Source organism: Colobus angolensis, unplaced genomic scaffold (assembly GCF_000951035.1).
Source record: "Colobus angolensis palliatus isolate OR3802 unplaced genomic scaffold, Cang.pa_1.0 Scaffold120, whole genome shotgun sequence".
NCBI classification, from domain to species: Eukaryota; Metazoa; Chordata; class Mammalia; order Primates; family Cercopithecidae; genus Colobus; species Colobus angolensis.
Window position 1 is genome coordinate 1,467,802 of NW_012113142.1, and position 13,124 is coordinate 1,480,925.

At 50.8% G+C, this 13,124-nt stretch overlaps 1 protein-coding gene across 1 annotated transcript; it reads right to left on the reverse strand.

Moving 5' to 3' along the window:
• Positions 1 to 5,143: 5,143 nt before the first annotated feature.
• LOC105503744 (zona pellucida sperm-binding protein 3-like) lies at positions 5,144 to 7,467 on the reverse strand. The gene is made up of 4 exons (XM_011930800.1): positions 7,453 to 7,467; positions 6,841 to 6,950; positions 6,571 to 6,743; positions 5,144 to 5,363 (listed from the first exon to the last, which is right to left on the reverse strand). Exons 1-4 carry the CDS (start codon positions 7,465 to 7,467, stop codon positions 5,149 to 5,151), a joined length of 513 nt encoding a protein of 170 aa, XP_011786190.1. The 3' UTR covers positions 5,144 to 5,148.
• Between the last annotated feature and the right edge of the window lie 5,657 nt (positions 7,468 to 13,124).

A 13,124-nucleotide genomic window follows, 5' to 3' on the forward strand; every position in this document is an offset into this window, starting at 1 on the left:
TGAGACGGAGTCTCGCTCTGTCGCCCAGACTGGAGTGCAGTGGCCGGATCTCAGCTCACCACAAGCTCCGCCTCCCGGGTTTACGCCATTCTCCTGTCTCAGCCTCCCGAGTAGCTGGGACTACAGGTGCCCGCCACCTCGCCTGGCTAGTTTTTTGTATTTTTTTTTAATAGAGATGGGGTTTCACCAGGTTAACCAGGATGGTCTCAATCTCCTGACCTCGTGATCCGCCCAACTCGGCCTCCCAAAGTGCTGGGATTACAGGTTTGAGCCACCGCGCCCGGCCTGAATTATGGATTTTTAAGGCTGCTTTATGTCAAACATTGCGGGTTCTTTTAATATTGTTTTCCAGATTTAAGGAAACTTTTTTCTTTTAAGCTTTGTATAATTTATAGTAATTTGGTAAAGTACTTTTGAAAACAAAAATGAAAATATTTGCTTTTCTTCTCTACCTGAACCCTCCAGAATTTAGAAGCAATTTACAATTATTCTTATTTTTACAGCAACATGGTTATTTGCATAGGTTCAGTAAGAATCTGTTCTCTGTCCAGGCACAGTGGCTCACACCTATAATCCCAGAACTTTGGGAGACCAAGGCAGGCAGATCACTTGAGATTAGGAGTTCAAGACCAGCCTAGCCAACATGGCGAAACCCTGTCTCTACTAAAAATACAAAAATTAGCCTGGCGTGGTGGGCATGTGCCTGGAATCCCAGCTACTAGGGAGGCTGAGTCAGGAGAATCACTTGAACCTGGGAGGCGGAGGTTGCTGTCAGCCGAGATGGTACCACTGCACTGCAGCCTGGGTGGCAGAGTAAGATTTTGTCTCAAAATAAAAGGAGGGCCAGGCATGGTGGCTCATGCCTGTAATTCCAGTATTTTGGGAGACCAAGGGGAGCGAATCACAAGGTCAGTTCGAGGTGACTATAGGGAGAAAAATTATGTTTCAATAGGAAAACAATAGTTTACCTGTTATTATAGTAACGTTCATTGTTTGAATTATTTATCTACCTGTAGACTGGATTAGATTCTGGATTCTTCTAGTTTTCTCTAATGTCTGGCTACAATCTCTAATGAAGAATGAGAACTGGCTGGGCACGGTGGCTCATGCCTATAATCCCAAAAACTTGGTAGGCCAAGGCAGGAGGAGCACTTGAGGTCAGGAGTCCAAGACCAGCCTGGCCAACATGCTGAAACCCCGTCTGTACTAAAAAAATAAAATAAAATTAGCCGGGCATAGTGGCATGCCCCTGTAATCCCAGCTACTTGGGAGGCTGAGGTGGGAGGATGGTTTGAGGCAGAGAAGTTGAGGCTGCAGTGAGTTATGATGGTGCCACTGCACTCCAGCCTGGGCAGCAGAGTGAGACCCCATCTCAAAAAATAAACCCACACCCAAAGTGTTGGTTTACAGAGGTTTTCCAGTGCAATAGGAAGTTTCTGGAAACTTTAGGGAAAGAGGAGGATTAAGCAATGGGGTCAAGAGAAGCCTTAGTGGCTTTCCACTACCTTTCATTTCTACTCTAGTTCCCCTAGGAGGCAGGCAGGCCACGCCCTCTGACATTGCTGCTGGAGGCCGTCGCTCCCGGTGAGGCCCATCTGGAGCTGGTGGGGAGCTGACACGCAGGGTCACATCTTAGTCATGACTCCTCCCCTCCCCTGACACAGCCACTTCCTCTTTCTGCTGAGGACAGAAGTTGAATGAAGGACAAGCTCTCAGAATGTTGCAACCCTGAAGAACTTGAGTACAAGGAAGAGATGGGTGTTTATTTCAGGAACCGTTCCCTGGTGTGTCCTGGCTCATAGAACAGCTCCAACAACACGTGCTCGGATGCCAAGTGTGCCATGAAGACCAATCCTCGCTATAATCCCGATGGAAAGAACTTCCCTGTGTGAACAGAGGGTGGTGGTAAGTAAATGGATTGTCAGGGGTAGAAGTGCCCATCGGACCCCAAGCCTGGAGCATTTTGCCGGAGACCTCTTGCGTGAACCATGATTCCACCAAGGGCTCTACTCATTCCCCCAAGCAGTCACGTCATCCCCTTATACAGATGAAGTCACCTGCTAAGCTAGAAGTGGCAGGAAGAAGCCAGGTGTGGTTGGTGGCTGCTTGGGCAGTTGAGGCAGGAGGAACGCTTGAGCCCAGGAATTGGAGTCCAGCCTGAGCAACATAGCAAGACCCCATTTCAAAAAAAGAAAAGAGTGGCAGTTAGGACTAGGGCCTGGGGATACGGCTTCAAGGATGTTTCCGAGCCTCCAGGCCGCATTCTCTGCCTTTCCAGTTGATCATCTCCACAGGGAAAGCCTACGGGCACATGTGTGCCCAGATGGGCCAGCATCTCCCTTATCCAGCCCATGAGGGCTCCCTCTCCAGGCCAAGCCCCACTCTTTACTAGGCATTGAGGCCTTCTATGCCCTCAGGGTACAGATTCTCCCCCTTTCTCTCCCCTCCCCCCTTTTTGAGATAGTCACACTCCAACACCCAGACTGGAGTGCAGTGGCATGACCTCAGCTCACTGCAACCTCTGCCTCCTGGGTTCAAGTGATTCTCCTGCCTCAGCCTCCCCAGTGGCTGAGACTACAGGCACTCACCACACACCCTGCTAATTTTTATATTTTTAGTAGAGACGGGTTTTGCTATGTTGGCCAGGCTGGTCTTGGACTTCTGGCCTCAAGTGATCCACCTGCCTCGGCCTCCTAAAATGCTGAGATTACAGGTGTGAGCCACCACACCCACTTCCCCATGGTTATTTGAGGATTTGCTTCTGGATCACCACCTCCAGGAAGCCCACCTCCCCAACCCCGAGGCAGTTTTATTTTTTGAGAGGGTCTTGCTCTGTCACTCTGGCTAGAGTACAGCAGGAGGCAGCAAGGCTGGGACCTGGGCAGTGAGCACAGCTCACTGCACCCTGGAATTCCTGGGCTCAAGTAATCCTCCAGCCTCAGCTTCCCAAGCAGTTGGGACTACAGGCATGTACCACTGTGCTCGGCTAATTTTTGTATTTTGTAGAGATGGGGTCTCACCATGTTGCTCAGGCTGGTCTTGAGCTCCTAGGCTCAAGCCATCCTCCCACTTTGGTCTCCCAAAGTGCTGGCCCAAATTACAGGCCTGAGCCACCATATCTGATCTTTTTTGAACCCCAGCCTGTTACTCCCCTACAGACAGATCTCACCACAACCTGCCTGGGCCGCGAGTGGCTCACCTGGAACAATCCCTTTGTGCCGCAAGTCCCTGGCTCAGGGACTTAACCTTAACCACTCAAATCACCTGGGGATTTTTTTTTTTTTTTTCTGAGATGGAGTCTGGTTCTGTTGCTCAGGCTGGAGTGCAGTGGCACAAACTCGGCTCCCTAAAACCTCTGCCTCTCTCAGGTTCAAGCAATTCTCCTGCTTCAGCCTCCCAATTAGCTGGGATTGCAGGCACCCACCACCATTCCCAGTTAATTTTTTGTGGTTTTAGTAGAGACGAGGTTTCACCATGTTGGCGAGGCTGGTCTTGAACTCCTGACCTCAGGTGATCCACCTTCCTCAGCCTCGCAAAGTGCTGGGATTACAGGTGTGAGCCACCATGCCCACCCCACCCGGGGATTTAAGATGCAAATTTCTGGGTCTGGGATGGGGCTTATAAATGATACAGTTCCAACAAATTCTCAGGTGAGGCCAATGTTCACAGACTACACTTAGAGTATCAAAGGACTTCCTCCTCTCAGTAGGTCCAAAGCTACCCAAATCTTGCTCTGAATGCACTATAGACATCTGTCTATACCCGAGTCAACATGCTGGAACCCCTTGCCCTCAGCCAGACAGCAGGCCAGAGGTAAGCGCCATGCCAGTTGCACCTGAGCGTCTTTCAGCTTTCAGTTTATGCCTAATCCTACTCAGCAGGTGCCACCCCATGTGGCCCACAAGGACTGGCAGGCTCATAGCAAGTAGCCAGCCAGGCTGGGATGCCACAATGAAAGTGAACTTCCCCGAGTGAGAATGGCTTGAGTTTGGGGCAAGGCTGGAGCCAGCTACTGTGGGAGGCTTCTCATCCTTCACGGGTACCATGAACACCTTCCCCAAAGAAGAGGGCACAAGCTCCCTGGGTACCCCCCTTGGGGCACCATTCCCTTACTAAGTACTCCTAGGGACTATGGCCAAAACCTGGGTGGAGGGAAGCAGCCTGTTTAGGGAAAGCGACCAAGGTAGGGGGAGGTTGAGAAGCAGCTCCCCTCAGTGACAGTGAGGCCTCACATCTATAATCCCAGGGCTTTTGGAGGCCAAGGGGAGAGGATCACATGAGGCCAGGAGTTCGAGGCCAGCTTGAACCAGTTCCTACCAAAAATACAATAAACTGGGCATAGTGGTTCATGCCTGTAGTCCCAGCAACTCAGAAAGCTCAGGCAGGAGGATTACTGGAGACCAGGAGTTCCAGGTTGCAGTGAGCTATGATTCTACTACTGCACTCCAGCCTGGGCAACAGAGACAAACCCTTCCCTCTCAAGAGGGACAAATCAAACCCAAAATCAAAGCAGTTTCTCAGCCGTCCTGAGGCCTCCTACCCCCAAAGCAGAAGCGCCCACCTCAGATCCACCTCAGGACCACTGGCTCATGACATGGGACTGCCTCCTGGAATGGCTGGGGGTGCCAGTCACCCTTGCTACAGCATTGACAAATTCATACCAACATGCCCCGAGAATAGCTTCAAGCCCAACGTGACAGCTAAGACCAGGCAGAAGCAGAGCTCCCACATCACTGCCCTACCGGGAGGGCCCAATCATGACTGGCCTTCTGGCCTCTAGCGTCTGAACAGAGTTGGCTGCCTCCTTGCCTTGGAGAAGGGGGCCTGGAAGCTCCCCCCTCCCCTCTCCCATGTCTAGAGTCAAATCCATGGGGGCCAGAGATACAAGGTTCTTTGCTAACCTGGAAGTAAGGTGGGTCCAGCCAGACTGACCTTCATCTAAGTTTCCATGTTGGTTCCCATGGAGGTGATAGATCATAGTTGTCCCCAAGGATATGAACCCTGCCCTGTTTACACTAGCGGCACAGTAGTGCTTGCTGGACTGTGCTATGTGAGTGCACGGGGCTGGTGGTATACAGTCTTCCCCACCCGACACAGTCAGTACTAATTCGGATCTTCTATCACACCACAACCAGATATTGCTTTCTTTTATTGGGAAACAGACACAGGGTGGGAGGCAGTGCGACACCTCCTGGTGAGAACCAGGATAACAGCGGTCAGAGTCAGAGATGCCACCATGGCCAGGCCTATGCCCAGCAGCAGCACGGAGGTGTCAGCCGGCAAGGCCCACTGCTCTACTTCATAGTCAGCACTCCTGTCCAGGAAGATCAGTGGCCCCACGGTGATATCTGCTTCTTCTGTCACTGTAGAAGGAGAACAAACACCCGGAGGTCATCTTAGTCCCTAACCAGGAATCAGGTTGGAGGTTTATTCTGCCTCAGTGGGCTGAACTAATATGTTGTCTTTTTTGTGTGGGTTAACAAAGTTTATAGACAAAAAAAAGACAGCTTTCTCGGCTAGGTGTGATGGCTCATGCCTGTAATCCCAGCTCTTTGGGAGGCTGAGGCAGGCAGATCACCTGAGGTCAAGCGTTTGAGACCAGCCTGGCCAACATGGCAAGACCCCCATCTCTACTAAAAATAAAGTTTGCTGGGCATGGTGGCACATAGCCTGTAGTCTCAGCTACTTGGGAGGCTGAGGCAGACTAGCTTGAACCTGGGAGGCAGAGCTTTTAGTGAGCAGAGATCATGCCACAGTACTCCAGCCTGGGCAATAGAGCGAGACTCACATCGTGAGGGGCAGGGCAGGGGGAAGGAAAGTTTTCTCATACAGAGAAAGTAGGTCACCCAAGAGGGATTTCCCTAGTATATCGGGTCTTTTTAGTAGAGACAGGGTCTTGCTATGTTGCCCAGGCTGGTCGAGAACTCCTGGGCTCAAGTGATTTCCCTGGCCTCGGCCTCCCCAAGTGCTGGGATTATAAGCATGACCCAGCATTCCGGCCAGATTATTTTTTGAGACAGTTTTGTTCTTGTTGCCCAGGCTGGAGTGCAATGGCACAATCTCGGCTCACCGCAACCTCCGCCTCCCGGATTCAAGCAATTCTCCTGCTTCAACCTCCCAAGTAGCTGGGATTACAGGCATGTACCACCACGCTTGGCTAATTTTGTATTTTTAGTAGAGATGGGATTTCTCCATGTTAGTCAGGCTGGTCTCGAACTCCTGACCTCAGGTGACCTGTCTGCCTTGGCCCCTCAAAGTGCTGGAATTACAGGTATGAACCACTGTGCCCAGCCAGATTATCTTAGCAGCCGCTATATTTTCCCTACATGCCTAATGATGTCTCAGTAGAAGCCTAGGATGACAGCAGAGCTACCCTGGCTGCCAGAGGCGGAGGGCTGAGAGCCCTTCCTGCTTAGCCCCAGGATTTGTGTTAGGGAAAGGTAGCTGCAGGCCTAGGAGCAAACAGCTTTAATGGAGGACAAGGGAAAAGATCATCACCCTGAAATGACAGCAGATACCCTCCACTGAGTAGGGGACGATGAACAGCCTCTCGGCTGTCCTGTGACATACCATGCCTGCGGTTACGAGAAGCAGACCTGGACCACTGGCTCACGACATGGGGCTGCCTCCTGGAATGGCTTGGAGTGCCACAGTCACCCTTGCTACAGCATTGACAGATGTCAGCTGGGCCTTCCACTGGGAACCAGCTGAGATGAAAGACAAGCAGCTTAGATTTTTGTTGCCTGCAGGAAGCAGTTTGCTGATAACACATTGGGGGAAAGAGACAAGGCGTCGCCGATTCAGTTTCTACCCCAGTCATGGAGTACCTGGCCTCCTCACCTGTTGGAAGACTTGCTGAAGGAACAGGCTTTGTTGAGTTCATCTGGTTCCTGCTCAGCTGGGATGGCCTTCAGGTGGCAGGTGATGTATATCTGCAAAAGGAATAACAGCTATTTCCAGGCTGAGTTCCAAGCTGTGCCTGGGAGTTTAACATGCCAGTTCTCATATAACCCTTAACCCTTGAAAGAGGGAGAAGGGGCCAGGCACAATGGCACATACCTATAATCCCAGCACTTTGGGAGGCGGAGGCGGGTGGATCACCTGAGGTCAGGAGTTCGAGACCAACCTGGCCAACATGGTGAAACCCCATCTCTACTAAAAATACAAAGTTAGCCGTGGTGGTGGGTACCTGTAGTCCCAGCTACTTGGGAGGCTGAGGCAGGAGAATCTCTGGAACCTGGGAGGCAGAAATTGCAGTGAGCTGAGATCATGCCACTGCACTCCAGCCTGGCTGACAGAGTGAGACTCTGTCTCATAAAATAAAGAGGGGGAAGGAAGAGCCTCATCTCTAAGATGGTCTAAAGGTTCACTTACCCAATGTTAGAGCAAGTAGCAACTAATTTTAGACTGAAATCCACCATTTATCATTCCCCGAATCTTTTCCAAACTTACCCAATCATGGAGCATGCTTGACCCTGGGCTTCTGGGACAGGGTCTGTCACCCAGGCAGGAGTACAGTAGCATGATCATGACTCACTATAGCCTTGACCTCCTGGGCTCAAGGATCCTCCCACCTCAGCCTCATGAGCAGTTGGAATTTTGAGGACATGCCACCACACCTGGCTAATTTTGGATTTTTTGCAGAGATGATGTTTTGCCATGTTGCCCAAGATGGCCTCAAACTCCTGGGCTCAAGTGATCTGCCCACCTCAGCCTCCCAAAGTACTGGGATTACAGGTATGAGCTACTAAAGCCCGGCCAATCCTCAGCTTAACTTAGCATTGCTAAACCCCTGCATCCACCCCCAGGTGGCTGAGGTGGGTGGTGGACACCTTACTAGCGAATAGCTTAGCTGGGTTCCCGACACTGCCACCTGCCACTTGACTAGTTGACAAGCTACTTTTCTTCAGGGATGTAGTCACTGTATTGCCAGCTACGGCAGGGCCAAGTTGTTTGTGACCCGAGGTCCTTGGGCACACAGAAGCCTTTCAGACCTGCTCCTATGGAGTTTCCATTTCAGACCTAACAGGTTTTGAGACAGCGTCTCACTCTGTCACCCAGGCTGGAGTACAATGGTGCAATCTCAGCTCACTGCAACCTCCACCTCCCAGGTTCAAGGGATCCTCCTGCCTCAGCCTCCTGGGTAGCTGAGACTGTACACGCACACCACCCTGCCTGGCTAATTTTTTTTTTTTTTTTTCATTTTCTGTAACTCCTGACTTCATGGTCCACTCGCCTCAGCCTCCTGAAGTGCTGGGATTACAGGCGTGAGCCACTGCGCCTGGCCAGACTTAAGAGTTTGATGGCTCACTCCTTGGGCAAGCTTCCCCGGGCTTTTCTTCCTCGCACACGCCTCTGCTATTAGTCAAGCCTAGGTCAGCCTCCTTTCACCTGTAAGGGATATGATGACCAGAAGACTCACCAGGCTGACACCCTGACAGTCCTAGCCTCTGGGAAATGTTTACCCACATTTTTAGACAAGTATGAGGGAATGAACCCAATCTGAGCTCCTGCTGGGAGCTGAACAACCCCCTACCCAGGGAATAGTCAACTGCCAGGTAAGCCACCCCACCCCCTTTTTTTTTTTTTTTTTAGATGGAGTCTCACTCTGTAACCCAGGCTAGAGTACAGTGGTACAATCTCAGCTCACTGCAGCCTCTACTGCCTGGGTTCAAGCGATTCTCTTGCCTCAGCCTCCCAAGTAGATGGGATTACAGGCGCCTGCCACCATGCCAGGCTAGTTTTTGTATTTGCAGTAGAGATGGGGTTTCACCCTATTAGACAGGCTGGTCTTGAACTCCTGGCCTCAAGTGATCCACCTGCCCCGGCCTCACAAAGTACTGGGATTAGAGGCATGAGCCACCGTACTTGGCCAAGCCTTCTCATCTTCGGCTGACATTCCATCCTGCCACTGGGGCTAGGGGCCATTTTGACAGAGACAGGACTCAGTCTAGCCTTGGCCCATCCCCAGGTCAGTTTCCCTTCATATTCCAGGCAGGGCTGAAATTCCTCCTTGCTCAACCTCAGGCAGAGCATGGCAATTCTGCTACCTTCTAGCAGAAGCCCCAGAGCCACAAGCCTCAGTCACCACCTAGTGGCCAAGCGTACCAGCAGGGAAACTTGAAACCATGTAAATTCAGCCTTTTAGAAACAAGCCAGTTTAGTAGTTCTCCGGCTGCCCATCTTAGCCACCTGCCCCGCAAGTAAGAAGCTTCCAAGGCCCTGTAGTCTATTCCAGAAAGGAAATGTCCTCTCATCCTTAGCTTCTTCCTAGTATGTTTCTCTGGTGCTAACTGGAGCCTAAGATCCCAGGGTAGTACCCCTATAGCGGCCTTTTAGAAGCAGGGTCTAGGCTGGGCATGGTGGCTCACACCTATAATCACAGCACTTTGGGAGGCCAAGGTGGGTGGATCACCTGAGGTCAGGAGTTTGAGACCAGCCTGGCCAACATGGTGAAACCCTATCTCTACTAAAAAAAAATACAAAAATTAGCCAGGCATGGTGGCGGGTGCCTATAGTTCCAGCTACTTGGGAGGCTGGGGCAGGAGAATTGCTTGAACCCGGGAGATGGGAAGTTGCAGTGAGCTGAAATGGTGCCATTGCACTCTAGCCTGGGCAGCAAGAGTGAAATTCTACCTCAAAAAAAAAAAAAAAAGTTGGGTGTGGTGGCTCATGCCTGTAATCCCAGCACTTGGGACAGCTGAGGCAGGTGGGTCACCTGAGGTCAGGAGTTTAAGACTAGCCTGACCAACATGGTGAAACCCCATCTCTACAAAAATTAGTCGGACGTGGTGGTAGGCGCCTATAATTCCAACTCCTAGGGAGGCTGAGGCAGGAGAATCGCTTGAATGGGGAGGTGGAGGTTGCAGTGAACCGAGATCACGCCATTGCATTCCAGCCTGGGTGACAGAGCAAGACTGTTTAAAAAAAAAAAGAAGCACAGGGTCTTGCTCTGTTGAGGGCAATGGCACCATCATAGCTCACTGCAGCCTTAAACACCTGAACTCTGATCCTCCCACCTCGGCCTCCCAAGGTGCTGGGATTACAGATGTGAACCACCATACCCAGCTACCCTATGGCTCTGAAATAGGGTTGTTCCTTCTTTGTGCCATGGGACATAGTCTACTGAGGCATCATCAATCCTACCTTTGAAGGTGAACCCTCCAAGGGCTCAGACTATCTTCCATTAAACAGCACTGTTCTCTGGTCTTAGTCACCCCTCAATCCCCAGAGATTGAGAAACCACCTCAGTCTATACCCACGCTGACCGCTACCACCTGGGTAAAACCTTCTCCCCAATCTTCCTCCCAAATGGGCCACATCTGAAGTCAATCTTGACTTCCTCCCACAACCAGAATCCTCTCTCCCCCTAAGGAGCTATTGGTCACTGATCCATAGGACCAGGACTCTTTTAGCAAATCTGCCTCCTTTATCCCCAGCCCCACTGAAGCAGGGCCTACCACTGAGAGCTTCAAGCCATCTCATCAATATTAGATGCTTTTCCCTTTTGCTACCCTAGTGACCTGTGCTGATCTTTCTCTTCCCACAAGGCAGCTGCTGGAAGAGGTAAAGGGGCATCTATGTGATCTTTGATGAATTTCTACTTTGTCCCTTAATGCCACCCTGACGTATAAGCCTCTGCTTCAGAGGTTTGCAAGCCTGGCTGCATATTAGAGTCACGTGGGAGCTTAAGTGGCTTTTGATGCATTTCCAAGTAGAATAGGGGAGATCAGTAAATGGAGAATAATAAAATGCTAGTAGGCTGCGTGCAGTGGCTCACACCTGTAATCCCAGCACTTTGGGAGGCCGAGGCGGGTGGATCATTTGAGGTTGGGAGTTCAAGACCAACCTGGCCAATATGGTGAAACCATCTCTACTAAAAATACAAAAGTTAGGTATGCAGTAGTGGCACAGGCATATAATCCCAGCACTTGGGGCAGCTGAGGCAGGTGGGTCACCTGAGGTCAGGAGTTTAAGACCAGCCTGACCAACATGGCAAAACCCCATCTCTACAAAAATTAGTCAGACGTGGTGGTAGGCGCCTGTAATTCCAACTACTAGGGAGGCTGAGCCTATAATCTCAGCTACTTGGGAGGCTAAGGCAGGAGAATCGCTTGAGCCTGGGAGGCGGAGGTTGCGGTGAGCCAAGGTTGTGCCACTGTACTCCAGCCTGGGTGACAGAGTGAGACCCTCCAAAAAAAAAAAAAAAAAAAAAAAAAAAGCTGGGCGCAGTGGCTCACGCCTGTAATCCCAGCACTTCAGGAGGCTGAGGCAGGTAGATAGTGAGGTCAGGAGTTTGAGACCAGCCTGGCCAAGATAGTGAAACCCCATCTCTACTAAAAAATACAAGGATTAGCCGCACATGGTGGCAGGCACCTATAATCCCAGCTACTTGGGAGGCTGAGGCAGGAGAATTGTTTGCACCTGAAGGCAGAGGTTGCAGTGAGCCAAGACCGTAACATTGCATTCCGGCTTGGGCGACAGCGTGAGACCAGCTCCAAAAAAAAAAAAAAATGCTAGTGGTAGAACCTAGATGGTGTACACATTGAAGTTGTAGAGTTTTACAGCAAACACTCATGAAGATGTTGGTAATAGAATGTTACAAAAATGTGACACCAGACCCTACCCCGATCGAGTGAAGGTATGAGACTCTCTACAATCAGTATTTTTACAACCTCTCCAGATTAGTATAGAGCCAGCATTGGAAACCCCTACTTTAATCACTTCCTAATCACCTATTCTAAGCTCACGGCCCTGCCTCTCATCTCAGTGAGCTTGTTTAAAAGCTACTTGAGGCTGGGCATGGTGACTCATGCCTGTAATCTCAGCACTTTGGGAGGCCAAGGCGGTCAGGAGTTCAAGGTCAGGAGTTCAAGACCAGCCTGGCCAACGTAGTGAAACCCTGTCCTTATTAAAAATACAAAAATTAGCTGGGCGTGATGGTGGGCACCTGTAGTTCCCAGCTACTTGTGAGGCTGAGGCAGGAGAATTGCTTGAACCTAGGAGGCGGAGGTTTCAGTGAGCTGAGACCGTGCCATTGCATTCCAGCCTGGACTGTAGAGCGAGACTCCAACTAAAAAATAAATAAAAGCTACTTGAAGCTGGGCACGGTGGCTCACGCCTGTAATTCCAGCACTTTGGGAGACCGAGACAGGCGGATCACCTGAGTTCGGGAGTTTGGGACCAGCCTGGACAACGTGGTGAAATCTTGTCTCTATTAAAAATACAAAAATATTAGCTGGGCACGGTGGTGGGTACCTGTACTCCCAGCTACTTGGGAAACTGAGGCAGGAGAATCACTTGAACCCAGGAGGCAGTGAACTGAGATGGCACCACTATACTCAAGCCTGGGCATGACAGAACAAGACTCCATCCCAAAAAAAATAAATAAAAGCTACCTGAGGACTGGGTACAGTGGCTTATGCCTAGTAATCCCAGCACTTTGGGAAGCTGAGGCAGGAGGACTGTTTGAGGCCAGGATCTCAAGACCAGCCTTGTCAATAGAGCTAGACCCCATCTCCACAAGATAACTTAGTTGGACACGGTAGCATGTGGCTGTAGCTTGTCCTAGCTACTCAGGAGGCTAAGGTGGGAGGATGGCTTGAGCCCAGGAGGTCGAGGTTGCCCTGCACAGCAGACTAGGCATAGGAAGCCTCTTTCTGCAGAGGGCAAAAGACCCATGATTTGATTTTTACTTCTAACCACCTACCAGTACTTCCTGGCTAGATGTCGGTCCTTGAACCTGTACTTCGTACCGCATCCCTCCCCGCCTCAGCCATCAGAGGCAGTTCCCATCTTTATTCCTTCCTTCTCCTTCCCTCTTAGTGTCAATTGGAACTTTCTAGTTTAGGTTCTCAAGGAGAGGCCCCAGACCGGCAGAACCAACACTTAAGAATGCAGATTCTATTTATGTATTTATTTAGAGATGGAGTCTCGCTCTGTCGCCCAGGCTGGTGTGCAGTGGCACAATCTCAGCTCACTGCAAGCTCCGCCTCCCAGGTTCACACCATTCTCCTGCCTCAGCCTCCCGAGTAGCCGGGACTACAGGCACCCACCACCATGCCCAGCTAATTTTTTGTCTTTTTAGCAGAGATGGGGTTTGACCGTGTTAGCCAGGATGGTCT

What these genes read in the sequence shown, in the direction of transcription:
- LOC105503744 (XM_011930800.1), bottom strand. An exon ending in TTCAGCAAGTCTTCCAACAG is followed by an intron (nt 6,744 to 6,840) that starts GTGAGGAGGCCA and finishes TGCTTCCTGCAG; the next exon opens with GCAACAAAAATCTAAGCTGC. An exon ending in TTCTCGTAACCGCAGGCATG is followed by an intron (nt 5,364 to 6,570) that starts GTATGTCACAGG and finishes CTCCTTCTACAG; the next exon opens with TGACAGAAGAAGCAGATATC.